The 26,711-nt window shown below is 37.2% G+C and overlaps 6 protein-coding genes across 7 annotated transcripts; 3 read left to right on the top strand and 3 right to left on the bottom strand.

Annotated features, from left to right (window-relative positions):
* Nucleotides 1-1,027: 1,027 nt before the first annotated feature.
* On the bottom strand, nt 1,028-5,886 carry LOC116169310 (dihydrolipoyllysine-residue succinyltransferase component of 2-oxoglutarate dehydrogenase complex, mitochondrial-like). 2 transcript variants are annotated; one of them, XM_031485385.1, is made up of 9 exons: nt 5,724-5,886; nt 5,530-5,615; nt 5,358-5,477; nt 5,088-5,311; nt 2,262-2,419; nt 2,060-2,211; nt 1,708-2,006; nt 1,408-1,565; nt 1,028-1,357 (listed from the first exon to the last, which is right to left on the bottom strand). In XM_031485385.1, exons 1-9 carry the CDS (start codon nt 5,811-5,813, stop codon nt 1,223-1,225), a joined length of 1,422 nt encoding a protein of 473 aa, XP_031341245.1. In that variant the 5' UTR covers nt 5,814-5,886; the 3' UTR covers nt 1,028-1,222. The 2 variants fall into 2 exon arrangements, with proteins under 2 accessions (XP_031341245.1, XP_031341237.1); XM_031485377.1 differs by having other exon boundaries at nt 2,262-2,428.
* A 447-nt stretch (nt 5,887-6,333) lies between these two features.
* LOC116169368 (probable methyltransferase-like protein 15 homolog) lies at nt 6,334-7,952 on the top strand. Its single transcript, XM_031485446.1, has 2 exons — nt 6,334-6,498; nt 6,568-7,952. Exon 2 carries the CDS (start codon nt 6,844-6,846, stop codon nt 7,915-7,917), a length of 1,074 nt encoding a protein of 357 aa, XP_031341306.1. The 5' UTR covers nt 6,334-6,498; nt 6,568-6,843; the 3' UTR covers nt 7,918-7,952.
* LOC116175887 (ubiquinol-cytochrome-c reductase complex assembly factor 2-like) lies at nt 6,422-6,844 on the top strand. The gene is made up of 2 exons (XM_031494284.1): nt 6,422-6,498; nt 6,568-6,844. The coding sequence occupies exons 1-2, from the start codon at nt 6,422-6,424 to the stop codon at nt 6,842-6,844; spliced, it is 354 nt and encodes a 117-aa protein (XP_031350144.1).
* Nucleotides 7,953-11,620: 3,668 nt separating the features above from the next.
* On the bottom strand, nt 11,621-13,321 carry LOC116169359 (C-1-tetrahydrofolate synthase, cytoplasmic-like). The gene is made up of 4 exons (XM_031485435.1): nt 12,748-13,321; nt 11,994-12,532; nt 11,794-11,946; nt 11,621-11,742 (listed from the first exon to the last, which is right to left on the bottom strand). Exons 1-4 carry the CDS (start codon nt 13,304-13,306, stop codon nt 11,653-11,655), a joined length of 1,341 nt encoding a protein of 446 aa, XP_031341295.1. The 5' UTR covers nt 13,307-13,321; the 3' UTR covers nt 11,621-11,652.
* A 4,846-nt stretch (nt 13,322-18,167) lies between these two features.
* Nucleotides 18,168-21,987, top strand: LOC116169299 (ATP-binding cassette sub-family B member 8, mitochondrial-like). The gene is made up of 9 exons (XM_031485366.1): nt 18,168-18,298; nt 18,362-18,494; nt 19,608-19,824; nt 19,880-20,242; nt 20,919-21,038; nt 21,092-21,370; nt 21,418-21,596; nt 21,651-21,798; nt 21,845-21,987. The coding sequence occupies exons 2-9, from the start codon at nt 18,376-18,378 to the stop codon at nt 21,920-21,922; spliced, it is 1,503 nt and encodes a 500-aa protein (XP_031341226.1). The 5' UTR covers nt 18,168-18,298; nt 18,362-18,375; the 3' UTR covers nt 21,923-21,987.
* On the bottom strand, nt 21,920-25,792 carry LOC116169349 (general transcription factor IIH subunit 4-like). Its single transcript, XM_031485425.1, has 7 exons — nt 25,543-25,792; nt 25,389-25,493; nt 25,206-25,337; nt 24,792-25,158; nt 24,655-24,738; nt 22,572-23,006; nt 21,920-22,150 (listed from the first exon to the last, which is right to left on the bottom strand). The coding sequence occupies exons 1-7, from the start codon at nt 25,704-25,706 to the stop codon at nt 22,007-22,009; spliced, it is 1,431 nt and encodes a 476-aa protein (XP_031341285.1). The 5' UTR covers nt 25,707-25,792; the 3' UTR covers nt 21,920-22,006.
* Nucleotides 25,793-26,711: the final 919 nt, after the last annotated feature.

Below are 26,711 nucleotides of genomic sequence, written 5' to 3' on the forward strand. Positions count from 1 at the left end.
TTGATTACGACTCCGAAAGTTCGGAACTTCCAATTGATTTTGCATTTTCGATTCCAATAAATTTTAATCTAGTTATAATTTTATATTATATTTTTATATTTATTAATCTAGTTATATCAGACGATGCATAGCGATTTCCTCACCCCATGCCTTCTGTTGATTGCTCTTTTACTTGTTTTGTTCATTAAATCTAATATGCTTCTTTTATTTCATTTACTACATGTTTGATTGTTTTATTTTCACACCCGGATATGCACCTGTGTATTATTTTTTCAATTGATAATAAAGATACCTATAACCTATAACAGACCCAATAACTATATTTTTATTTTATTAGACATTTCTCTTCTGCCTCAATTCCAATAAACCAAAATTGAAAGCTTTGAATTCGGTTCCCATATATAACCGCTTCCGTAATATCCCTAATTACAATGACAATTCAACACATGTATAAAAAATCGCATAAGACGCAGTGCAATTGTCACTTTTACAGCGGCAAAAGTTACCTGCAACTTTTCCAGCGACAAATGCACTAGTGGTTTTTTCACTTATTCATTTTCGAACCAATTATCACATTATCCTTTCCCATATGACTAGTTTGACGTCTGTCAATAATTGATTAGTTGGTGAATTTCTTGTTCGTTAAATTGTCCTGCCGAATTACACTCGAGGTTTGTATTTAAACCGAGTAAATTTGGGTTGTTGCAATTCAAATCTGTTTCCTTTTAGCAATTGAACTCGAAAAACTGTCAACCTAAAAATGCTCCACCTTCGGTGTCGCATTTTTATTAGTTAACAGTTTTTCTCGTCTAATTGCTAGGCAACAGATTTTCATTACCTTAACAACCCAAATTTACTCGGTAAAATACAAACCTCTTGTGCAATTATAAGTGACAATGAAACTATGAATGTCATATTTTATTACCACCTGCGCACTTCTATGGTAGCAAATGAGTACCAATATTTTATTACTTAGTATAGTTTACTGAAAAACATATAAAGGCAGTAGAATTTAACCACAAATGAACAACAATAAATAACGATGTATATTAGTGTCTCATATACAAAACAAAAATTTATACAGGACGGGTGTAAACTTAAAAAAAATACAGATGTTGCAAATTAAGTAGAGTGCACAAAGCAAATGTTTTCAATTTGGGATGGAACATGGTAATTGTAAATTTTGAATTTTTTTAAAAACAAATCTGTACTGCAATCAGCATTAAAGTCCTGCTACAATAATGCGAGGATCTTCGACAGCCGCTTTAATTTTCCTTAGGAAGAACACAGCCTCACGACCATCAATTAATCTATGATCATACGTCAACGCGATGTACATCATTGGTCTGATGACAACCTGCAATGAGCATTTTAATATACAAACATGAACGCAGATTAAAAACATACTTGTCCCTTAAGTGCGATTGGTCGTTCAAAAGTACCATGCATACCTAATATCGACGATTGTGGCGGATTTATAATGGGCGTGCCCATCAAGGAGCCGAAAACACCACCGTTGCTTATAGTGAAGGTACCTCCGTCCATATCCTCCACAGTTATTGCTCCTAAAAAAGAGGATCAAACATTTGCACGCAAGAAATAACGAACAACAAATAAAGCTAATGTATTGAGTGCCCAAAACCTGGAGCTTTCAAATTTCCCGTATAGTTCAATAACCCCCCCTCCCTCACTAAATCATGAACAAACCTTTTCTAGCCTTTTCTCCCAGTGCGTTTAGTGCAAGTTCAATTTCTGCATAATTCATACTTTCCACGTTTCTTAACACTGGAACAACGAGACCTTTAGGTGTTGCAACAGCAACAGAAATATCAACATAATCTCTGTAAATAATCTCTTGCCCTTTTGCATCGATGACTGCATTTACAACGGGTTGATCTTGCAATGCATATGCAGACGCTTTCAAGAAAGCGGACATGAAACCGAGTTTAATACCATATTTCTTTTGGAAAGCATCCATGTTAGCTTTGCGGAATTCCATGATAGACCTGAAAAATAGCAATGTTGACAAATAAGTACTAAGTGATTATGGATTGAGTACGTCATGTCAATCTCATTAAATGTAGTAAGCATAGCATTCACATTTTGTGCTTCTTTTAATCTCTGCGCGATTTTTTGCCGCATCCTATTCATCTTAACTCGATGTTCCGTTCGGGTGCCGGCAATTTCCTTCGTTGGATCCTTGGGTGGAACCTGAAAGATGTTTAACTTGACGCATTGATTTTGGAAAGATACGGATGTACTTTGAGAATTGTAGGTGCTGGTCCCACGGGAATTGCAGATACAGGGGCCGCTGGTTTTGGTGGTGCGGTAGCTGGTTTGGGTGGGGCAGATGGAGGAGCTTGCGGGGGCGGTGGTGGCGGCGTAGCGGCCGGTTTCGGTGGCGGAGCCGCTGCTGGTGAAGGTGGTGCTAGAGAAATAGAAACAATAATATTTTATCCTTTAACATAATAATAATATCAGCTATTCTACTAGATAGACTGAAATCAATTTTTTGTGTTTTCAATTAAACCGCCAGTGGTAACGGCGACGAAAAGGAAAATGGAGACCAAATATATTGAGATCGCCATTAGATTTTTGGGTCATTAGTATAAAAATTCATTACATAAAAAATTGAATTGAACTTTCATATGTAGCATTGTACCTTTACAAGTACTTATTCAATTATTTATGGCTGTTTTTATTTTCCTTACATTCGCCAACATTCTATAAATGCTCGATGCTCACAGCTCTATAATCTATATAATAGTGAATAGGTAATTAGAACAGTTTATTGCAGCATATTGCACCCATTAAATAACGCAAGGCAGTTACTGTAGTTTCATAATAAAACATTTGAATACAAAACGTTCAGCAAATTTAAATGTACATTAAATGAAGTCTCCAATTTTGATAATTGACTACTTTAGAAGATGACTCCAAAAAAAAAGTTACAGCGAATACTTAAATAAGGTAATTTTCCAACCAAGGATGACACTATAAGTGTAGTCAACAAAAATAAACAAAGATGCATAATTAATGGGTCATCCATTAAATATAAACTCGCACAAATAGAAAAAATCAGAAAAACGATTAATTACAAAAATGGGAAATAAAATATTATCAAAATATCAACCACAGTCTTTCCGTAGATTACCACTAACATCCTACACCCTATATTGTTTACAATAATTGGCATACTATAGTGACTAAGATCGCAACCAAACGCCACGAATTAATCAAAGATCCATTATTCCATTAAAAAATACAGGGTAATCATTGCTACACCAAAAGAAGTAGAAACTGTACATTTACTCGCCAAATAACAAATGTTCGATGTGTATCCCATTTGTCACATAACACACGTCCAAACAGCTCAGACCATTTTGTAGTATGTCCATACCTATTGTTACCTGACCCGAGTCATTTGCACTGGTACGCGCGATCCAGCGATGTGGAAGTTCGTCATTTAATGTCCTTCATTTAGGGGTATGTTTATGTCTATTTTTCTTAGTTAAAAGAGAGAAAAATGTTTAATATAAAAGTTTCTTTGTAATTTTTAAATAATCTGCCATTTTCAAACTAAGTATACGGGGTCAGCTAAAAAAGTTATCAGACTTAACCTCATTTTTATCTTCATAGCTTGAGCTAGGTGGCAATTTTCCAAGGTAACGGCTCGACGGATTTTGTTCAAATTTTGGATAGATATGTATCTTAGGCATACTGAAACGAAAAATAACGAGCATGATTTTTGAAAATTTTGGATTGAGCTAGGAAGCTGTTCTGTCAAGAATTTGGCAACTGGTTTTAGGGTCGAAATTTTTTTAAATGATAGTATGGGGTAAAAGAAAAACTTTTCCAGACGATTCATTTTGCCTTTGAGAGTACTTGCCTCCGACAAACCGTTTTTGAGATATTCACTGTTATACGTCTTCAAAATGCACGAAATCATATTTCCAGGATTAATGGTGGGATCCCAAGTGTCGATTTTGTCTGGTTCTGGGTGTTATTCAGCAGATTCCTATATAAACGCTCTTTAAGAACGTCTGATTTGTAAATTCAGCTTATAGTCGATGCCATGTAAGAGAAATGGGAACAAGTCAACGCAATCTATCCTCGAATCTATCACACTTCCACTAGCGGAGTCTTATAGAGTTGGATAGGGCATTTATTTCAAAACACAGGGCAAACCGTAATAGATAAAAAGTTGCGCTAATCACACATTCATTACTCATAAACATTGTAAAAATGACACCATATAGGTAAGACACTTTTTTGCAAGAATGATAAACTATGCAATTTTGCACAAAATGTGTCTTCTTAATCCGTTTACATAATCATTAGTATTGCAGACGTGAATACGAAGGAAAAACCCCACTCATTGAAAACGGGTTGAAGAGAGAAGTATGTCCTTGGTCGACTTTTTTGTAAAAAGTAACTCTAAAACTCCACTAGCAGAAGTGTAATATTATACTGAACCCACTTTTGCAACCACTTTCTTATGTTGGACGACCACGAACAGTTTATACACCTGTATTTATTTTACACTTGGGTTCTAAATACAGAGAACCCCCTCCCTGAACCCCTGGAGACTATGCAATTATGTTTTACTTTTAAGACAAGTCTTTTAGTTACTTTGACCTTCTTAATTACATTGCACAGTTCCAGGCAACTTTACCTTAATATTTTAGAGGCAAGTGCAAGGCTGTTACCACACCTCCCACTTACACATATTGCCATTTAATTAGCAATAAATACCCAACATTATTGTGCTGATTCACATTTCTCATTTCTAAGAACTCTAGGAATGCATTATAACAAAGAATTTGGATTAATGTTTTTAAATCCTGACGTTATTTATCCTAACTCAAGGTTAAAGGAGAAAGTACCTGCTATAATTTAAATCAAGCAATTAAAAAAAATGGGGGCCACTGCCTAAATTTATCTAATCACCGACAGATGACTGATATAATTCTTTATATTTACATAGTTCCCTTGACCCTGAAATTAATTATCTGAAAGTACTACCTAATTGCTAAGCAAATATTTAAAAAACGTAAAACTATACTGTCCAACTTTAAGATACTCACGTGTGGGTGCCTTGGCAGCAGGTGCTGGTTTAGCACCACCGCCTGCGCCGGATAAGTCAATTTTTGCCAAAGGTGTTTTAGCCTTAACCGTCGAACCATCCTGTACTAATACTTCGGCAATTGTGCCGTTACCGGGCGACATGACTGGTAAGGCGGTTTTATCCGTTTCAATCTCTGCGATAACTTCATCTGTACTAACACTATCACCAACTTTCTTCTGCCACCTAAAGGATAATTGTTAACTTTAACTTTGAACAGGGAGGTGCTAACCTGATGTCACCCTCAGACACTGAATCGGGGAAATCTGGCGCACCTACAGTGACAATCTCAAATGACGGTCCGGATGTACGAAAGTGCCTAACCGATAATGGTACCAAACGCAAATTGTGCCTAAAAGTAATGGTAAATAGGTACACTGAAATTTTAACATGATGATACCCACCTAAATATATCATCGCCGTGGCTAATACGACATGCTCTCTGTACTAATTTTGTGGCTTCGTAAAGCGACTTGTGTCTAATGGGTACCTGAAAAATTACATAATTTAAATCTTACCTGTTAAGGTTAAGTTTAGACTGTTATGTAATGGGTAATTTCTACATGGAAACTAAAGAAATAAGATGTATGATAAGTACCTCGGAAACGTTTTTTTTTAAATAAATTTTTACTATTCTAAGTAACGGCCGTGGTAAATTACGAGAAGAGACGGAGAGTATACCAGCCATAACTACAAATTAGGATTTAACGAACCGTCTGAACATGGCAAAAAGAAATCGTCTGGCATTGACATTTGACAAACCAAAGTACCCAAACACGTGAGCACTTGAAGTATGCACTTTTACCTTACGAATAATATACAAGTTGGTGCATAAGATGAATCACATTCCCTAGCTGTTGTCTTTTATTTTCCAGTTTCAGACTTGTCCTATTTCTCTTCCTTCCCCTTCAAACACACTTTTCTCCTCCATCTTACGCTGCCCAACCGTCTCGATTGGAGGGAGCTGGGCTATTTTTATCCTGATTTTACGCTAGAGGTGTATCTTCTCGGTAGCATTGATTTAATCAATGATGGTAGTTTTCTTATTTCATATACATTAATACTTGCGCACCTCCCACATATGAGGTTTTTGAATATGTTCAACAGGAAAGTCCAAAGAACATTTAGACCAAATTTCTCAACTATAAACTTTTTCTTTTTATTTGTTGATTTTAGGCGATTTACTGCGGTATCCACAATTTTCGCAGCACTATGTATATTGTGGCTACGAAAGCGTTATGTGAGCTTAGTTGATCAAATTATGATGAAGTTTGTTTTTGATTTATAAAAGGAATAATGAGCAGCTCTGGTATTTATAATAGGATTATTAAATTAATAGAACGGTGGCCTCTTGACAAAAATAAGCCAGGAAGGTTTGTATATTAATTTTATGCAAAGGAACCTAACCTAAAATCCCCGTTTAACCTAAAACCTTGTCATAGGGATCTGGGACAGCACCTTCGAGATTACATAACTAAAGCTAATCAAGACGGATCATTATCCGGTAACGAAAAGTACTGGGACAAGCAGTATTTGGCAATTCAACGGTTAGTCAATAACGAGCACGGTAACAAGTACATTCGGAGCTTATCGTCAACATCAACAGGATTAACTGCAGAGCAGTGCAGTGAAGCTTTGACAAAGGAAGTTTTGGATACTCTCGAGAAGGAGAGTCGTTCTCTGTGGGAAAAGATATTTTATTTTCGGTCTAGTAAATAATGTTGCGACTCCTTAGTAAGGGCTTACCCATAGTTCGTTATCAATGTACCCAAGCTGCATGCAAAGTTGCAGAAAATGCCCCCCATACGCCTGTAATGGCTAACGAAGTATTGCACTACCTGGACCCCGATCCACATCATCTAATTTTAGATATGACATTTGGGGCTGGTGGTCACAGTCGAAAAATCTTAGAGACCACAGCAGATGTCACCCTGCTTACATTGGACCGAGACCCTTCAGCCCAAAGGTACATGGCTGATTTAGCGGTCGACTATCCTGGTCGAATTATACCACTCCTCGGACGTTTCTCAGAACTTCCAACTCTTCTAAGCGCCCTTAACATTGCACCTGGTTCGATTGACGGCATATTGTTTGATTATGGTTGTTCTTCAATGCAGTTCGATATTGCAGAACGTGGCTTCTCTGTCTCAAAAAATGGACCACTAGATATGCGTATGGACGGTGATCGCTTTCCAGACAGTATCACTGCCGCCAAAGTTTTAGCTAATGCAACTGAAGAGGATCTGTATAAAATATTAAAAGTGTACGGAGAAGAGAAACAGGCACGAAAAATTGCACGAGCCATAATCGAGACCAGATATTTATTTAAGAAATTAACAACAACCGAAGAATTGGCAGATCTAATCGACTCAGTTTGTGGAGATGAAGTTCGATTTGACAAGCTGCATCGAAAGTCTCACAATGCCACCAAAACCTTTCAAGCTTTACGCATTTTTGTTAATAATGAATTGAACGAAATTAATTACAGTCTGATTTTATCTCAGAAATATTTAAAGTTAGGTGGCAAATTGATTACAATCACGTTTCATTCTTTGGAGGATACAATTGTCAAACGACACATGCTCGGAAATATCATCCAAAATGTTGCAAATCAATTGCCACTTAAATACGTTAGTCATAGTGTTAACATTGACAATGATTTCTTTGTTGAGGCTTTAGAATCTAATTGGAAGTGCTTGCATAAACATGTTATTGTACCAAGTGCTGAAGAGGTGGAGGCTAATCCTAGGAGCCGTTCAGCAAAGTTGAGAGCGGCTGTTAGGATTAAGTGAATGTTAGAATTAAAAATAAATTTATTGGATTTGTATTTGCGTGTTTTTTCTATGGTACCACTACCACAATATGTTTTGTAGCAGCAGCAGATTTTTTAAATATTTGTTTATATATATTGCAACCATGTTTGGTGCTTTATGTGCACAGCTGTAGGTAAGAGACCAGGTTTCAAAGCTTGATCCTTTATAGTCATCGTTATTCCCTTTTGAACAACAGCAAGAGTTTTATGCAGCAGCTCTCAAAAAATTTTTTTGAAAGGCTTGATCCTACTGGGTGTTGGTTTTAATAATAATAGCCTTTATTTCTCACACATCTTATAAAATATGCCAAGAAGAGAACAAAAACAAAAATTTCCAAAGATGGGGAGAAATCACACGGTGACAATTCAAATTGTTAGAATGCTACCTTGGTCTTCCAGTTGAATCTGCAGTCAACAGCCTAGGTACATCGCCTCTTTTTGGCTTAAGACTGAGAGCTCTAGAGTCTCAACGCGTCCCGCCGGCGTGTGTGGTGTAGTGCAGTTGAGGACTGCAGTACTAAAAGGGTCCCGGAGTCGGGCATGGATATTTGTAAATGTATAGTGGGTTGGGCTGGTAGAGTAGCCTTGGCTGAAATCCCACCCACTCAAATAAAAGCAAAAATAAATAATAAACACTAATTTTATACAATTGTTATACAGGGTCATTCTTGACGAGCGTCAGTTAGAAAGATATGGAAAACCTTTGAAAATGAAGATAAACTGATAAGTTCTTTAAGGGTTTTGGCACATGATGAATTGAACTAAAATATTTTCAAAATGGCACCACTTCCGGAAATACCGGAAGTAGCCAACAACTTTGTTATTTTATATAGGGACCCCCTATTTTTTCTACATTTTCGGATTCTACGTCGAATTTGGAGTACAACGATACCCCATAGTTGACCCTTTGCTCCAAGGGCTTCGCCGATATTCAAGTTTTTGTGTCTAAAATTGAATTTGCAGGGGTAACTTTAAAAATTTATTATTCGAAAACGGTGAGAGATATTGCAAAACAGTTTTCAATACTTTATTAAGGAAAGATCGAATTTTCTTATGGTATGCGTAACAGTCTAAAGTCTGAGACTACGTCACTTTTTCAAAGCTCTCATCTTTTAAACTTTTAAATATCAGTAATTCCATTTTTTCACCACCCATATTTTGTTCTACACCCTTGTTTTCCTTTTTTCCAGACCTTTAATTTGATGCAAAATGTCAAAAGCTGCTTTAAGCGGTTTCCGAGATATTCCATGTTTTAGTTAGGTACTTCTTGTGGAAAATTGATAAAAAAAATCGCTTGATGTTATTCTTTTGTTTTTATTATGATAATGTTTAAACGTCAAATTTTTCGCTGTTTGAACTTATAGTTCTGGTCAATAATGGCTCGTTTGGGTTACACTAATGAAGATTTTGTGATAATACACGGTGATTGTAATAGAATAGCTGCCAGGACTTGTCTTTTTTCCGAAAGATACCCTGACAAGGCGCAAATAAGAGGTCCCTATTTAGAATAACAAAGTTGACGGCTACTTCCGGTATTTGCGGAAGTGGCGCCATTCTTTGTGCACTCGTGTCTGATATTTCAATTTCTCTTTGGATATCATTAAGCGATGCAGTTGGATTTTCAGCAAAATACACCAGTACAGTTATTTCCTGTTCTTCAGAGTCTACCACAGGCTTCCTTTTTTGTATTTTTGTTTGAAAGATACCGTTATTCGTGAAATGTTTTAGTAATTTGCGAATTGCGAATAAAAACTTAATTTTTTTATCAATTTTCCTCAAGAAGCAACTAAAACATGAAATATCTCGGAAACCGTTTGAAGCAGCTTGTGACATTTTTGCATCAAATTAAAGGTCTCGGAAAAAAGAAAACAAGGGTGAAGAACAAAATGAGGGGTGCCATTTGAAAAAATGGAGTTACGGATATTTAAAAGTTTAAAAGTTGAGAGCTTTGAAAAAGTGACGTAGTCTCACTTTTTTAGACTGTTACGCATACCATAAGAAAATTCGATCTTTCTTTAATAAAGCATTGAAAACTGTTTTGCAATATCTCTCACCGTTTTCGAATAATAAATTTTTAAAATTACCCCTGCAAATTCAATTTTTGACACAAAAACCTGAATATCGGTGAAGCCCTTGGAGCAAAGGATCAACTATGGGGTATCGTTGTACTCCAAATTCGACGTAGAATCCGAAAATGTAGAAAAAATAGGGGGCCCCTATTTAAAATAACAAAGTTGATGGCTACTTCCGGTATTTCCGGAAGTGGCGCCATTTTGAAAATATTTTAGTTCAATTCATCATGTGCCAAAACCCTTAAAGAACTTATCAGTTGATCTTCATTTTCAAAGGTTTTCCATATCTTTCTAACTGACGCTCGTCAAGAATGACCCTGTATAGCGGTCCCATTCCACACTCCCGGGTCCCGGCGCGTCTCCTCGTCGACGTGCGCACAGAAAAGACCGGCAAGGGGGTGACTATGGAAGTCGGAATCTGCTATCAGTGTGTGAACTAACCTGTCAAAGTTACCAGCTTTAAAAATGGACGGCGCTTGAGCATCGTATCGTGCTTTTGGAAGTCGCCAAGGGCATCGCTGCGTTGCTCGGAACGAGCAAAGATAGTATGATCTTTGGAACGAGCAAAGATTAATGTAGTATGATCTTTCGAACGAGTAGTGGAATCGCGACGGTGAACCAGAAAGAGCGGGCGCAATTTTGTAGAACTGCGGAGGCAAGTCGCGCTTCATCTTGAACAGCTATAGGAGACTATAGTCAATGTCTGAAATACATCGAGGAGAACGTAATAGTAGATCTCTTGATTCAAGCGATTTCTCGCGGACGATGGTATGAATTCGGTTGGCGAAAGCCAAATTGATAATCAGGAATCAAACTAATTCTTTGTGTGATGAACGGTCTAATTTGCTTCACCGGAATTCTTTAAAATAGCTTAGATTTGCAGTAAAGAAATCTCATCATTCGGAGATTGTGGAGAAAATTTACGGTCTTCGTCGTCTTGAGCACAACGGTGGTATGGAGGCACAGAGCGCGACGCTGACGGACCTGGTGGAAAAGGTTAAAATGCAGACGAGTATAGTAGAGATTTTGTTTAGCAGTCTCCCAAAGATGTAGGTATCACGTATATCCTGAAGTCAGCTGGTTTGCATCAGGGTGTCAAGTCGTCCCCTTTTCTCATTGATGTGGGATATTTCAAGCCACGTACATGGCAAAGACATAATAAAACCACTTCCTGATAACTTGGAACGTTGCTATTCGTGGCTGTCAATAGTAGACAGACTCTTCTATCCATCATCATTGGTAAACTTTCAAATCGTACGCAGTTCGATCAACCTGAAGGTTTGTCTTAGCAACCGTGGCGATGATTCTGGTTTGGTTAGATATAGGTACTGATACGTGATACGAATTGGACACGGAAAGCCGAACTGATCGAAAGTTTAACAGGGGATTTTTGTTGACTTGGTTTCTTTGTGAAAGAACGATTGCATCCCGTTCTGAAGCTCATCAAGCTACCAAACTTTTAGTTCATCCGTCCTCACATAGATCTATAGGTAGGTATATTGATTTACATTCATTGACCCGGATTATGTGCGTTTTTGTAAATAGTTCAACCTGCAAAAGGGCATAAGAGAGAAATGGGATTGTGTACATTAGTTGATAGAAAAACGTGAGGTTGGTTGTAAAATTTATACACTTTATACAATTTAAAATAGTCCTTCAATTTCTCCCGTTTCCGTATTTAAGTCAATGTCGTATATCGATGGTCGTGTGGGTAGTCCTGGCATTTTGGTAATCTGTAAATAACAATTCAGCTATGCTCTAATATGAGTCTCGGAAGCACCTACCTCTCCACAAATCGGAACTATAAATCCGGCTCCAGCAGATAACGTCACATCGTTGATTTTCAGGGTAAACCCTTTTGGAGCACCCTTAATTGTAGGATCGCCTGTTAAAGATAAAGGCGTTTTGGCCATACATATGGGTAAATTTCCGTAGCCCTTTAATATAATTTTAGATACTCATCGGTGTAATGGTAGAAGCTCACCTGTGCTTGGTATTGTTCAACCCTTCCCCTAACATTTGGAGCAAGTTCAACTGCTTCTGCACCATACATATCTCTCGCTATTTTGCTCATTTTTTCTTCCAGGGACAGATTCAGATCGTATAAGTAGTGGAAGTTTGGTTGTTCCTCACTGGCGCGAATAACAGCTTCTGCAAGTTTTACAGCGCCAGCACCACCTTCTGCCCAATGTGTACAGAGAACTGCATCAAAAGCGCCATTTTCTACAGCCACTCTTTTAACCAAAGCAATTTCTGCATCAGTGTCGGCCATGTGCTTATTAATAGCAACGACCACTGGGACCCCAAACTGCCGCCCATTATTTATGTGCTTTATGAGGTTGGGTAAACCTTTTTGGAGGAGATCCAGATTTTCGTTGAGGTACTCATCTTTAAGCGGAGTTCCAGGAGTTACCAAGGGGCCACCTCCGTGCATTTTCAATGCTCGAATTGTAGCGACTAGCACCACAGCGCTAGGAATGTCTCCAGAAGCTCTACATTTAATGTTGAAGAACTTTTCCATACCTAACACATACATTAAGTTACTTTCTAGGTCTGTAACAGCACCCTGATGGTATTTTATCATTTTCCCAATTAAAATCAAAAACATGGAAATATCGCCTAATAACGCACGTAAGAATAATCGCGAGTAATTCCGCCCATTGCTCATACGTTTGGGGAAACGAAACGTATTCGCGCAGAACACGAAACATTGGAATTTTACGAAAAATGTCACTTACCAATGTCAGATCCGAAACCGGCCTCTGTTACTACGAAACCTTTTTCTCCCACCAACTTTAGAGCAACCTTGTCTGCCAAAATGGATGAACATCCATGGGCAATATTTGCGAAAGGTCCGGCGTGTACTAAAACGGGGCTTCCTTCGAGCGACTGCATTAACGTCGGCTCAACGGCATCTTTTAATAAAACCATAAGGGCGCCCGTTACACCCAAATCGTCTGCGGTCACTGGCTTCCCAAATTTATCGAACGCAACCACCATTTTGCTAAGTCGCTCTTTAAAATCGCCCAAATCTTTAGCGAGAGCTAAGATGGCCATAATCTCGCTCGAAACGGTTATCGCAAAACTGGATTCGCGAGTTAAGCCTTTCTCGGTTGGAGACTGCCCGATGGTAATTTTGCGCAGGTATCTGTCGTTTATGTCCACCACTACAAATAATGCATTGGTAAATGCATTTAAAGCGTATGATTTAACATAAAAACAGAAAAAACGGGAAAAGTACTCGAAACGTTTCATACCCACTATGCGTATCATGCGTACATTGCTATTCATTCGCATATTATAACCGGAAGAAATCCTTCTAAAAATATTCGCCGAGCCCGAGAAATTTTCGATTGACGCTTCTTCTTTAATTTTTCTTAACATAGAAGCAAAGAATATTGATAGAAGGATGGAATTAACGACAATGAAAAAATCATTAGATTTCTAATTACTCCAACGCGCACAACATAATCAATAAATTGAGATCTAGAAATTATAAACATTTTACATTTGTGTGGCCCAAGCAAGAATTGCAATTGGACTTTGTTTCGAACTTTTAAAAATAAATTTTTGATTCGTTTTTTGTGGTGGGAGTTTTGGAAATATTTTTACAAAACAAAAAGAGAATGCCCAAAAACCTAAGTAAAGCCGCAAATTGCATCCTTATGTTTCTAAGATGTATTATTTTGCATGTTTTGAATCCATACTAAGATATGGCATAATTTTCTGGGGGAATTCCACCTCTGTCGCTCGTGTATTCAAATTGCAAAAGAGAGCCATGCGTCATATGTTCAAGTTGTCTTACCTTCACCCCTGCAAATCCATATTCATTTCAAATGACATCCTTACCTTTCCATGTCTGTACATATTAGAAGTTTTAGTTTTTGTTAAGACCAATTTAGATATTTTCAATCGTCTGAACTTTAATCATCAATACAACACACGGTATGGTCATAATTTGCAATATGAAAGACATAATCTGGAAAAGTATAAAAAAAATCCCGTGTACATTGGAGCTGTGCTGTATAATAAACTTAGTTTACAATTAAAAAGTATAGATAACATATATAAATTTAAAGCTGAATTAAAGAAAATATTATTAAGTCACGCATATTACTCTGTAGATGAATATTTAAGTAACTGAATGTAAGTACGCTAGACCGTAGGACTTGTCTTATATCATAATATGATCGCTTAGACAAAATATATATTATTATTATTATATTGGTGTTTCTTGTGAGAACTCAGGTCTAGCCTGGTTAACTAATCGCACGGATTAAAATCAAGTAACGATTAGTGTCTGTGTCTGTGTCTGGTGAAGTTATGTAGGGTTCTAAAGAATAAAATAAAAAAAAAAAAAATATTCACACACTCGCATTGGAAATCTACGGATAGTATGTAATTCATACTTACCAACATAGCTATTAATGGCCACAATAGTCAACGCTATCAGGAAAGAAGAAAAAAAACAAAAATATCATTATAATAATTCCTGTAATTTTATTAAATAGAGTTTATTGTGTAAGTGTTTCTTTGGCTTTGCGTTTGGGTTGAATACGAGTGGGTTGTGATAACGTGGTGTGTTTATGTGAAAAGGGAGTTTTGTGTTTTTTAATTGTATTTATGGTGTTTCTTTGTTCCTGAGGTCGTATTTGTGAGGTTGTTTGGGTTTTTGGTGGAGATATTGCAGTATTTTGTGAGCCTGTGGTGCTGTTAATGTTTTTGCGCTTCGGTTGTATACGAGTGGGTTGTGACAATGTGGTGTGTTTCTGTGAAGAAGGAGTTATGTGTTTTTTAAGTGTGCTAGGGCGTGTAACTTTATTGGGTGGACCTGTTTTTGTAGTGCATGTTGCGTTACTTGTATTTGTGGTGTTTCTTTGTTCTTGACGTTGTATTTGTGTGGTTGCTTGGGTTTTTGGTGGGGGTATTACAGTATGTTGTGAGCATGTAGTTCTGTTAAGGTTTTCACGTTTCGGTTGAATCCGAGTTGGTTGTGATAATGTGGTGTGTTTCTGTGAAGAAGGGGTTTTGTGTTTTTTAATTGTGCTAGGACGTGTAACTTTATTGGGTGGACCTGTTTTTGTAGTGCATGTTGCGTTACTTGTATTTATGGTGTTTCTTTGTTCTTGACGTTGTATTTGTGTGGTTGCTTGGGTTTTTGGTGGAGATATTGCAGTATTTTGTGAGCTAGTAGTGCTGTCAAGGTTTTTGCGTTTGGGTTGTATACGAGTGGGTTGTTTCTGAGAAGAAGGAGTATTGCGTTTTTTAACTGTGCTAGGACGTGTAACTTTATTGGGTGGACCTGTCTTTGTAGTGCAAGTTGCGTTACTTGTATTTATGGTGTTTCTTTGTTTTAGAGGTTGTGTTTGTGTTGTTGCTCGCATTATTGGTGGAGACATTACGGTATTTTGTGAGCCTCTAGTGCTGTTAAGGTTGCTGCGTTTGCGTTGAGTACGAGTGGGTTGTGATAACGAGGTGTGTTTCTGAGAGGAAAGAGTATTGTGTTTTTTAGCTGTGCTAGGCCGTGTAACTTTATTGGGTGAGGGCGTCTTTGTAGTGCATGTTGCGGTACTTGTATTTATTGCGTTTGTTTGTTCAGGAAGTTGTGTTTGTGTGGTTGGTTGAGTTAAGGGTGGAGATATTACAGTATGTTGTGTGTCATGTTGTGATTTGTGAGTCTAAAGTGCTGTTTAGGCTTTTGTACTTTTTGGGTTGAATACTAATGGGTCTGTGATAATGTGGTTTGCTTCAGAGGTGAATCTCTGATATGTTAGTATATGTTGTATCATTTGTTGTACTTGTTTGTTCGGTTAAGTTGTATTTGTGTGTTTGTTTGGAGTTAGAGGTGGAGATATTACAGTATGTTGTGTACCGTGTTGTGATTAGGGAGTGCTTGGTGTTTACATGTATACGTTGGGATCATTTCGTGTATGTAGTATCTTGTGTTATGTTTAGAAATTTTACGAAACAAATATGGCATGTGTGTAATGACTGCTTTTTGTAATGTTTGTATGTGTTTTTTGTCCAAACCTATAGTTGTAAATTGTGGTGTATTGTCTTTGGCTTATTATTATTATTATTATTATTATTATTTCCGATGTCCACTTTCGAATATTCGATTGCAATCGTTTGTCGGTCGACTAAAATTATTCAGCTCTGTGACGTGGTGAAAAATGCCTGCGTTTGTTTACACATATCCCTCATGTTATACATGTTGATCGGGCATACATTGATATATACAATGTACTACATGTTTGTCAAAACCTGCAGTACGTAATGGATATCCAGATTACACACATCATCATCTGGTGGAGTAAAGTTGATGTACATTTGGCACAAGAATGAACTATCATAGGATGTCCAAGAATAACACTCGGTGCCATTGAATAATGACATGAAGTGTTTTTTCAAAATAAAAAATACTCAATAAAAATCATTATTATTTTATACGTAATGCAAACAAGTTAAAAAGTAATCGTAACCGATTTACATAAAGCGCATTTCCACTTGCATTCATTTCCCATTTGTAAGATGCAACTTCTGTTAAAATCGTAAAAATCCGGCCACAAATATGAAAGATAGCGTTGCACATGGGCAATCCATTTTTGACGTGCTACTTCAATTTCAGTTTATGAGAAGAATTTCATTTCAATGCTTTTCTAAATAAGAAAGTTGGAACTGCGCATGCGCAAACCTAAATTTTAAAACTAATGTTAGATTTTCCTTTGTTCCAAGCGCCTAAGTATCAAATTTCACTTAAATAGTTCCATAGATAAAAAAGTTGGCACTGCGCATGCGCAAAATAAAATTTTGAAACTGGCGCTAGATTTTCCTTTATTCCAAGTGCCTATGTATCACATTTCATTTAAATTCTTCCATAAATAAAAAAGTTGGCACTGCGCATGCGCAAAACCAAATTTGGAAATTGGCGTTTGATTTTCCTTTATTCGAAGTGCTTATGTATCAAATTTCGTTTAAATTCTTCCATAAATAAAAAAGTTGCCACTGCGCATGCGCAAAACCAAATTTTGAAATTGGCGTTTGATTTTCCTTTATCCCAAGTGCCTATGTATCAAATTTCATTTAAATTCTTCCATAAATAAAAAAGTTGGCACTGCGCATGCGCAAAACCAAATTTTGAAATTGGCGTTTGATTTTCCTTTATTCCAAGTACCTATGTATCAAATTTCGTTTAAATTCTTCCATAAATAAAAAAGTTGGCACTGCGCATGCGCAAAACCAAATTTTGAAATTGGCGTTTGATTTTCCTTTATTCGAAGTGCTTGTGTATCAAATTTCGTTTAAATTCTTCCATAAATAAAAAAGTTGGCACTGCGCATGCGCAAAACCAAATTTTGAAATTGGCGTTTGATTTTCCTTTATCCCAAGTGCCTATGTATCAAATTTCGTTTTAAATTCTTCCATAAATAAAAAAGTTGGCACTGCGCATGCGCAAAACCAAATTTTGAAATTGGCGTTTGATTTTCCTTTATTCGAAGTGCTTATGTATCAAATTTCGTTTATATTCTTCCATAAATAAAAAAGTTGGCACTGCGCATGCGCAAAACCAAATTTTGAAAGTGGCGTTTGATTTTCCTTTATCCCAAGTGCCTATGTATCAAATTTCGTTTAAATTCTTCCATAAATAAAAAAGTTGGCACTGCGCATGCGTAAAACCAAATTTTGAAATTGGCGTTTGATTTTCCTTTATTCCATGTGCCTATGTATCAAATTTCGTTTAAATTCTTCCATAAATAAAAAAGTTGGCACTGCGCATGCGCANTTTTAGGTATCTCATTAACTTACAGCGGAACACTTTTAAAACTTTTATACACAACACTGCCCAGTCCTTAAAATGTACACAAAAAGTACCGTTGTCATTGTGTTCTGTAACAAAATTTGGACTTTTTATAACATCGAGCTCCGCTGTAAAATTGTACTTCGGCAGAGCGGCGCAGTGCAAAGTATCTCGCACCAGGTTAACAGGCTATCGATCAATTAGTGATAAAGATTTACAGTTTGATTGGAACAAATTATGGCATTATTTAAAACCACACATCAATTTTTTCCTCGCAGCAATATTGGTATATTCATTGCGGATGGTTGTGCTTAATGTACATTTGACTTTAGGGAGCGTTAGCGGTTGCAATTTTAAACATACAAATTCCACAGTTGATGAGCGGTATAGTAAATGTAGTTGCACGCTTCAGCGATACTCGGGATACTGTCATCTTCCTGAAAGAAATTAAACTGCCTGCCCTACGCCTTTTATCAATGTACATTGCACAGGTAATATTGGAAACGTTTGGCGGATATTCTTAAATGTAATCACAGAACAGTCCGTATTTACAGCTTTCTACATAAACATGCTGTCTCATCTTGGAGAACGAATGGCTTACAATATTAAGACGGACTTATTTAGTTCAGTATTGCATCAAGATATTGCATTTTTTGATCAACAGCGTACAGGGGAAATCATTAACAGGTATGTACTGTATGTGCTATTAGAATTACGTCTGCCGCCTAATCCAGTGGTGCTGCCAGAAGTGGTTTCATTGGGTGAGTCAAGCATCACTTGAAAGGTGACAAAATTGTTATTCTATTTTACCTGTACATTATTAAGATTGGTTAGCGAGATGACATAAATTGCAGGTGCCCATTGTGGAATAGGACACCACTTATACAGGGTGGAACGTTAGCCTTGAAAACATCCCAAGGTCTCAAGCCGACATTTATTTTGGGACACCCTGTATATTGAATTTTTACATAAACTGATATTAATACTCAGACTAAAACGAGTCTCAGTGAGTGGGAAAAACTAAAATAATTCAATACCCAGTTGACAGCGCCTTAACCGCTGATGTAGAATACTTTTTAGCGCATTTTCCAATTCATGGTGGAAGGCTCTATTATGGCACTTATTGTCAGTCCGTCCGAGGCCTTAACTACTATAACAGTAATCCGGAACAAAGATCAGGAAACTTTGTTCCGGATTATCATTTACCCCATTTCGAGCTTCCCTGAGAGAATGGGTACTCAACAAGTTACTATAACAGTTTTCAATATATTTAATTCACTCCTGGTACCTGAGCCAAGAAAAATTTTGATAATATTAATGTGCGCATGCGATCAACTTTTTTTTTTTGATTAATATATTTTGTTGAAACTTGAACCACCTGATGCTCCTAGTAAAGGCTCGAGTAAAGGTAAACATCGCATATAGTAAAAATCAGATGTGCGCATGCGTAGATTACGCAATGCCTCCTTGCTTATTTATGGAGACATTACTTTGAAATGTTAACCAGAGATACTTTCTTGTTAAGAAAAATATAGTTCATATAGCTATGGCGCTTTGGGAAATACTCATGCATTCGCCTTAGGGCGAAAACTTTTTTTAATTTATTTATATGGTCAGCACTTTTTCCGAGGTGCGTCAAGTGAGAGGCACACTCTTAACATATATTTTTTTTATATTCTTTATGTACATGAACATTGTTATTGGGGTAACCTGTTATGTTCATAAATAAATAATATTTTGGGTAATTCCCCTGGCAGCGCCACAGTGCTGATCATCTGTATAGTATTGGAAATACTTTAGGTTAACGTCCGATGTGCAAGATTTCAAAAGTAGCTTCAAGCAAGTTATTTCTGGTGGTTTGAGAGCCACTACGCAAATAATCGGCTGCGCAATTTCTCTCATTGTGATATCACCACAAATGACACTTGTGACGCTGTTATGTGTGCCAGCCGTAATCACAACGGGATCTGCTTTGGGTTCGTTGCTACGGAGCACTTCAAGAAGCGCCCAAGCTCAGGTGTGGTGTACTTATGTATATATAATTTTCATCGTGGACATTTTTGCTTTGACAGATTGAAAAATCAACAGCAGTTGCCGATGAAGCAGTCAGTAACATTCGTACTGTGAGAGCGTTTGCAATGGAAGAGCTGGAGCTTGACATGTTCGAGCGCGAGGCAGAGCGGGCGCTCGTGCTGAATGAACGGCTTGGTTTAGGCATAGGATTATTTCAAGGGGGTGCAAACTTATTCCTAAACAGCATGGTATTGGCTACACTGTACATGGGTGGATATTTGTTATCCGTTAATCAGCTATCACCGGGGCAATTAATGGCATTTTTAATGTCTACACAAACGATCCAACGTTCACTGGCCCAAATCTCGCTATTATTCGGATCAGTGGTTCGTGGAATGGCAGCCGGTGCTAGAATTTTCCAAGTATGAATCATGATTTAAATTCTCTTATACCCACAAGGATTCTTTGATCCCAATAACAATTGCAAATATAAAACTGGGGAAATACTCCATCCACTCAGGTTAATGGTATCAGCGCCACTCACAAGGATACAAAACTATACAAATTATAAAATCTGTACCTATGTGGGTTCAGGAGTATGTAACCCCACGGTGTGCAGAATGTAATAGTGAGATAAACTCCATATACTTTTTTTTAATATTGTGGGATTTGATTTAGCCAAGAGTGGGTCTAGGTTCAGGGCACATAACCGCCATGGCGCCATATACTTACGGATAAATTGATTTTCGATTTTTTTCGATATTTTTAATAGTTTCTCAGAAAAAATGTAAGTGGTTTTTTCGAAAAAAAATTAATATCTCCGTAACCCGTTTACCGATTGGACCGATATATTCGATCATTTTAAAGAGCGTTTAAACGCGTCTCACGTATAAATTTGGTTTTAAAAAAAATGGATTCTACACTGAAAATCGAGGACATTCAATCTAAAATGAACAGTTTTTGTAGATAGAGGAACGATATGAACATTTTTTCAAGTCAGTTTCTTTCTACTGAAGGACCTCTCACTATTCTATTCTTTGCACCAATGTAACCCTCAAGAACCTTCCACAACTACTTTTCATTAACTCTTATTTTCAGTACATCAATTTAAAACCCGGCATGCCTTTGACAGGTGGAAAGATACTCCCCTCGGAAACTATGAGGGGGGAAATTGAGTTCAAAGATGTTGTATTTGCGTATCCCACTAGGCCAGAACAAGTAATGTTTTCCAATAACTTTTTCCAACTTGTAAAGCTTTGGATCACTTGTAGGTCATTTTACAAAATTTCAATTTGCGAATACCAGCCGGTAAAACTGTGGCAATCGTCGGAGGTTCTGGAAATGGAAAGTCAACAGTAGCTGCATTACTAGAAAGATTTTACGAGGTTAATAAAGGATCAATTACACTAGATGGGGAAGATATTTCCGAGTTAGATCCTACCTGGATGAGGCAATCGGTTTTGGGGTACATAAATCAGGAACCAACACTTTTTGCTACAACAATAATGGAGAATATTCGGTATGGTCGACCTGATGCTACCGACACAGAAGTAACAGACAAATGTAAAATGATTTTTAACACATCTTGTAATCATAGGTTATTGAAGCAGCTGAACTTGCAAATGTACATAGTTTTGTTATTGGATTCCCAAGAGGCTATAACACATTAGTTGGCGAACGTGGCACAACATTATCTGGAGGGCAGAAACAAAGAATTGCAATTGCCAGAGCGTTGTTAAAAAATCCTTCCGTTCTAATTTTAGATGAAGCTACAAGGTTTGCATGGGAGTTAGTATGTTTACCTACAGAGTGTCGTTCATGTAATTTCAGTGCTCTTGATACGGAATCTGAGAACATAGTTCAACAGGCTTTAGACAAAGCGAGAGAAGGGCGAACTGCATTGGTTATAGCTCACCGCTTATCAACAATAAAAAATGCGCACATCATTGTAGTACTTAGTAAAGGACGCATTGTCGAGGTAATAATCTTAACAAAACGTTCCACTTCTACACAAAGTGTTCCAGATGGGTACGCATGAAGAACTTAAAAATTTGAAGGCGCACTACTGGTCTCTTAATTTCCAACAGAACAGCGGCGAATAAAAAAAAATAAGAATTTATTACTAGTCGAGATTGAAATACAAATATTTAAACACAATTTAAAATTATTTAATACTAGGGTCAGTTCTAGTTTCCCTTCGAGTATCTCTTCCAAAACTTTTTTACATCATCATGGCCTGATTTATTTACAACCATCGTTCGCTTCTCCTTATTGCTCCAAATTAAATATCCGCTTGATTGAGCATATTCACGTAATACATTAAAGTCCGCCTACAATACATTGCAAATAAGTAAAGTCGCACAAACTGAAACAAAATCATCAAAAAACCAGGTGCCAAATTCTTGACAGAGCAGCTTCCTAGCTCAAACTAAAATCATTTTTAACAGTCTTTATGCCAAAATTTTAACGAAACCATAATACCGGTTTTATAAAAAAAAACTTGAGTCTTGCCGTTATCTCGGAAAATGGCCTAAGTACAAACGGAAAAAAATGTTGCTTAAAATGATATAAAACGTCGAAATTTTATGAAATTTTGACATGTCCAAAAAACGGTGACCGCAATAGCCATCTAGCTCAAACTGAAAAGCCGTATGAAAAGCTAAAAATGCAAACTTTAACGACACTTTGCTGACGAAACGCGTTTTTTTGGTGTTGACTACAAATTTACTTAATTAACAAAAAAGCACTTACCTGAGACAAAAATTGGCTATACAAAACTCCATCGGAATAAACTAGACGATTTCGTTCTAACTCCCACAGCTTGATTTGATCGATGACCGTGGGAGGTAACGCACTTCCCACTTCGCTCTGAAGCATTTGAGGATGTGCGTGTTGAGTGAGATATCCGATAATTTGTTCGGCAGTTATTCCCCCTCGTAGTGCTTGCCTAATTGAGTCGCGAGTCAATATTCCGACTACGACATTTGGAAATCGATATAATAAATCTGTAAATAATCCTAAAAGTGCTACTTGTAGATTGGAATCCGTATAAGCGTAGACCCTGTAATTTGTTTCGACGACTATGTAACCTTTCGGAACGTCTTCCTCTAACACTTGCGTTCCTTTACTTTGGCTACTGGTTATATTTAATGCTAATCTCGTCGGGTAAAAACGACCCGCTTTGCGCTACAATTGGAAGAATTACTTGTGGGTTTAAGGGTGCAGATAAACAAACAGATTTCTTATCGTATAATCTACTGAATAAAACTAGCTATATGGTCGCAGTGCTATAATCTCAACACCAGATGAATGACAACAAGATAATATTATACGGTGTTCCCGAGGATGTCCCACTTGTAAAGAAAACTTCTCACAACACAGCTTCTATCTACGGAAAATTAATTTGTATGTATTTTTTTGATAACAGTTGCAAATACGAAAAAATTACAAAGACCAAAAAGTTTCTAAACAAATCAGAAAATTAATTTCTTATTTTACAATCTACCAGCGATGCACCGAAAAATATTCACGGGGAAAAAGTGATAGTGAATCGCGCTTCACATCTTCAAAATGTAAACAAACTAATATCAGCAAATTCTTCAGAGAAAACAAATATCGTACTAAAAAATTCGGCGCTGTCACACTTGCGGGTCCAAGTAAAACTGCCGGGTCGTAACCAATATCCAGGTAGATCAACGTAAAAGGTAATCCAAAAGAAAGAAACGATGAGAAACTTAAAAGAAAACTATAAGGGTTGAGTTTTGAGTAAAGGTAAAACTTGAGTGAAAATATGTAAAACACCAATCCATAAAAACGTTTCAATGAAGCCACCACAGACATCAAAGAGAAGGACACTACAGGAATTAACTTGCATCAAAGATAGAGTAATATTATCTTTGCTTGCATCTACACTAATGGATTACAAAGAAGATACCTAGATGGCGTAAGGATATAAATAAGCGCAAGAAGTCAAATACTTAAACGGAATTATAAATCAGTAATATCAATTGGCAAGAAAATAACATTACAAAAAGAGTGAATGTTTTTAACGCAATAGTACTAATGTCGAGACTAATGTATTAGGGCGCGGACGCGATATTAGAGCAATGGGTTTAGTATTGTATGTTTGTCTTCAAGTACCTACGGCCTTGTGTAGGTGTAATCTAATCTCATCTAAGAATACCTATCACCAAACATTCCCCAAAAATCTTTTAAACTGCCATATTTTTTATAGGGAATGCTGAATGGTTTTCCATTGATTGCATGATGCTATGTAAACATACTTAGTGATGACGTCATAATACTCCAATGACATGCGCACAAATTAAAGAAAATCGTACTATATCTAGTATCTGTATACCCTACTACACTCTGTGCTCTGATATTATGCCTCTGATGGAGACATGACTATATATAAAAAATACAAGTTGATATGCCCAACCTATTTCGAAACTCACAAACCACCACTGGGCTGATATCTGGGCATTCAACAAATGACACCTTTTTAAACAAAATTCTTTCTGTTCATATGCATTAAATAAAACATGTGGCTTTCTACACGAAATTGCAACCCTCAGATAGACAATGGATGTAATTTCATTATTTGCTCACCTTACATGTTAAAATTTTACTGTACTGTACTATAGAGATCAAATTTTGTTTAAAACTAGGTACCTAAGATCAGAGATATAGCTGCAAACCATCTATGCATCACATTAACACTCTTCTATGGTGAGACAAGACAATCCAAAATTGCAATTGGGGCGCCTAGAAATTTATTGAGTTGAAAGTCATGAAGAAATTCTGTTTGTTTATCTTTGGATAAATGTTTTACCTTTCTTTGATACACTAATCCAAATTCACGCAAATGTTGTAAAAATATCAATAATCTAGGACTCATACCCTCCGTGCTATAATCCTATAAAAAAAACTCGCATTCAAGCCTAGGTCTACAGGTGAAAAATGTCTCACCTTTCCGAGTGTACTAAAACTAAGTTGAAACAGAAAAGTCAAACACTCTGCTAGATCTAAGCCTCGTTGCTCGACCGTATCGAGATACTGCAGCACAAAGTGCCACACTTGTGCTTGCCTATCTAATAATAAAAATTGAAAACCTTGGCGCGTAATCACAGGACTGCCGTCGCTTTCGTCCCGTTTCATTAGGCCGGCGTGCAATAAGATACGAACGGCGTCGGCCGATATTCCTTCTTGCTGTTGAGAGCCCACCATATAATGAAGGACGCACTCCCATCGTTCGGCGGAATATCCGTCTAAGAATGCGACATCTCTCGCCTTATTATCGGGATCTAAGGCAGAAGACATACTCCATGGTTTACCTCTGAGGAAATTCTTTCAATTACACTGCAGAACTTTGTAAGTACTCACCCCCCCAAAAGGGCTATTTTTAGATTATGTTTAAAAGTTGATGATAAAATCCATCCTTGTAAACCTCCAGGAATTGAGGCTTCCTGCCATACATACAGATTACTTAACACTTTACTAACATACACATGCTCTCTAGAAATAAGCAGATAAACCTCAGGAAATGCGTATTTAAAAAGTACCTACTTTGAAAACGCTTGGTGTCCCCAAGACGCTACGACTGCTTGGGGTACCGGTTGTTCAACAAACAGAATACGTATCACATACTGGCGTGCCAGCTCAGGCAATTCTCTACAAGAAATACTTTACAAATTCTTACAGAAAATGTTCAAGGCAGCACCTGTACACTGCTAAACATATAGTAGGGCGATTATACAGCTTTTCGAGAACATTTTGAGGTCTGGTAGTTAAATAATCGTATAAATTTTTACATTCCAAGTTGGTTGGTTGTATGAGCACGGAGTTATTTATTTGATTTGAACTCGATATGCCATTATCTGCCATTTAACTTAATATCACAAGTATATTTATTATTGTAGATGTATTTTACAGAAGCAAGTTTTATAGGTTAAGTTTACATTATCATATCCCCTGTTTTAACCTTTAGGGATTTTTATTTTATTCAATACCAATCTGTTATATATAGGAGGGCTCGATGTATCATGCCCGCCAGGAATGGCGGACACAGAACACCCGATACCGGTCTACAATCGTATGTTTTTCATAGCGAACCATACGATTGTAGACCGGCATCATCCTGTTCAAACCAACAGGTTCCAAATGTTGTTTGTTTTGCGAGCCGTACTTCGTGGTATTCATAATAAAAAATTTGCTGTGGCTAACATAGATGCCGCGATTCTGCCCTTTTATGTCCAAGAATATGTCGAATATGCCGGAAATGAAAGTTTGACACACTTGCACATGTGCGATTCTGCCCAAAAGCTTTTCAGCTCTTCCTTTTGTAGCCAAAAATATGTGTACTAAGTTTGATTTCAGTCGGTTCAGCCGTTTAGCCGGAAATGAGAGTACAGACAGACAGACCGATCGACATTTTGCTCGATTCGGATTCCTGGTGCTTCAAAACGTGTATTTCCTTACAACAGCGTGCGGGTGGTAAAATGGTACCCAATACAGTAGGTACCTATATTCTTTTTTCACGGACCGTATAAAGAAATAAATATGATGATTTCTCAGAATTGTCCCCAGACGCGTCCTTTCCTCCTACGCCTCTGTAGGAACACATTGAAAAACTGCTGTTTTTAGTTAACCTATTTATTTCCTAAATGTTTAATAAGAAAAATTAGAACATTTCTTATTCATTTACTAGTTTTAATTATTACAGGCATTAGACTCCCACTCTCAAGAGCCTGTGTTCACTTCCCGATCACAATTCTTCTGTTCAGGGTTCGGCTAACTTAGTACCTAGGGTAATGGTGCGCTGCTAAGGACCGCAATACTAGTCAGATTGCCGCTAAATGGACTCCAGATATGGCCAGGCCTAGAAGTACG

Source organism: Photinus pyralis, unplaced genomic scaffold (assembly GCF_008802855.1).
Source record: "Photinus pyralis isolate 1611_PpyrPB1 unplaced genomic scaffold, Ppyr1.3 Ppyr1.4_LG1, whole genome shotgun sequence".
Taxonomy (NCBI): domain Eukaryota; kingdom Metazoa; phylum Arthropoda; class Insecta; order Coleoptera; family Lampyridae; genus Photinus; species Photinus pyralis.

Excerpts from the sequence above, each read along its gene's own strand:
- LOC116169310 (XM_031485377.1), bottom strand. The coding sequence starts at position 5,813 with ATGGCTGGTATACTCTCCGTCTCTTCTCGTAATTTACCACGGCCGTTA. Across the intron at positions 5,616-5,723 it reads TAAAAAAAAACGTTTCCGAG|GTACCCATTAGACACAAGTC; the intron begins GTACTTATCATA and ends GTAATTTTTCAG. Across the intron at positions 5,312-5,357 it reads GTGTCTGAGGGTGACATCAG|GTGGCAGAAGAAAGTTGGTG; the intron begins GTTAGCACCTCC and ends ATTATCCTTTAG.
- LOC116175887 (XM_031494284.1), top strand. The coding sequence starts at position 6,422 with ATGAGCAGCTCTGGTATTTATAATAGGATTATTAAATTAATAGAACGG. Across the intron at positions 6,499-6,567 it reads GACAAAAATAAGCCAGGAAG|GGATCTGGGACAGCACCTTC; the intron begins GTTTGTATATTA and ends ACCTTGTCATAG.
- LOC116169368 (XM_031485446.1), top strand. The coding sequence starts at position 6,844 with ATGTTGCGACTCCTTAGTAAGGGCTTACCCATAGTTCGTTATCAATGT.
- LOC116169359 (XM_031485435.1), bottom strand. The coding sequence starts at position 13,306 with ATGCGAATGAATAGCAATGTACGCATGATACGCATAGTGGGTATGAAA. Across the intron at positions 12,533-12,747 it reads CGGTTTCGGATCTGACATTG|GTATGGAAAAGTTCTTCAAC; the intron begins GTAAGTGACATT and ends TGTATGTGTTAG. Across the intron at positions 11,947-11,993 it reads TTGAACAATACCAAGCACAG|GGCTACGGAAATTTACCCAT; the intron begins GTGAGCTTCTAC and ends ATTATATTAAAG.
- LOC116169299 (XM_031485366.1), top strand. The coding sequence starts at position 18,376 with ATGCTGTCTCATCTTGGAGAACGAATGGCTTACAATATTAAGACGGAC. Across the intron at positions 19,825-19,879 it reads CAAGAAGCGCCCAAGCTCAG|ATTGAAAAATCAACAGCAGT; the intron begins GTGTGGTGTACT and ends TTGCTTTGACAG. Across the intron at positions 21,039-21,091 it reads ATCCCACTAGGCCAGAACAA|GTCATTTTACAAAATTTCAA; the intron begins GTAATGTTTTCC and ends GATCACTTGTAG.
- LOC116169349 (XM_031485425.1), bottom strand. The coding sequence starts at position 25,706 with ATGGCAGATAATGGCATATCGAGTTCAAATCAAATAAATAACTCCGTG. Across the intron at positions 25,338-25,388 it reads GGACACCAAGCGTTTTCAAA|AGAGCATGTGTATGTTAGTA; the intron begins GTAGGTACTTTT and ends GCTTATTTCTAG. Across the intron at positions 22,151-22,571 it reads ATAGCCAATTTTTGTCTCAG|GCGGACTTTAATGTATTACG; the intron begins GTAAGTGCTTTT and ends AATGTATTGTAG.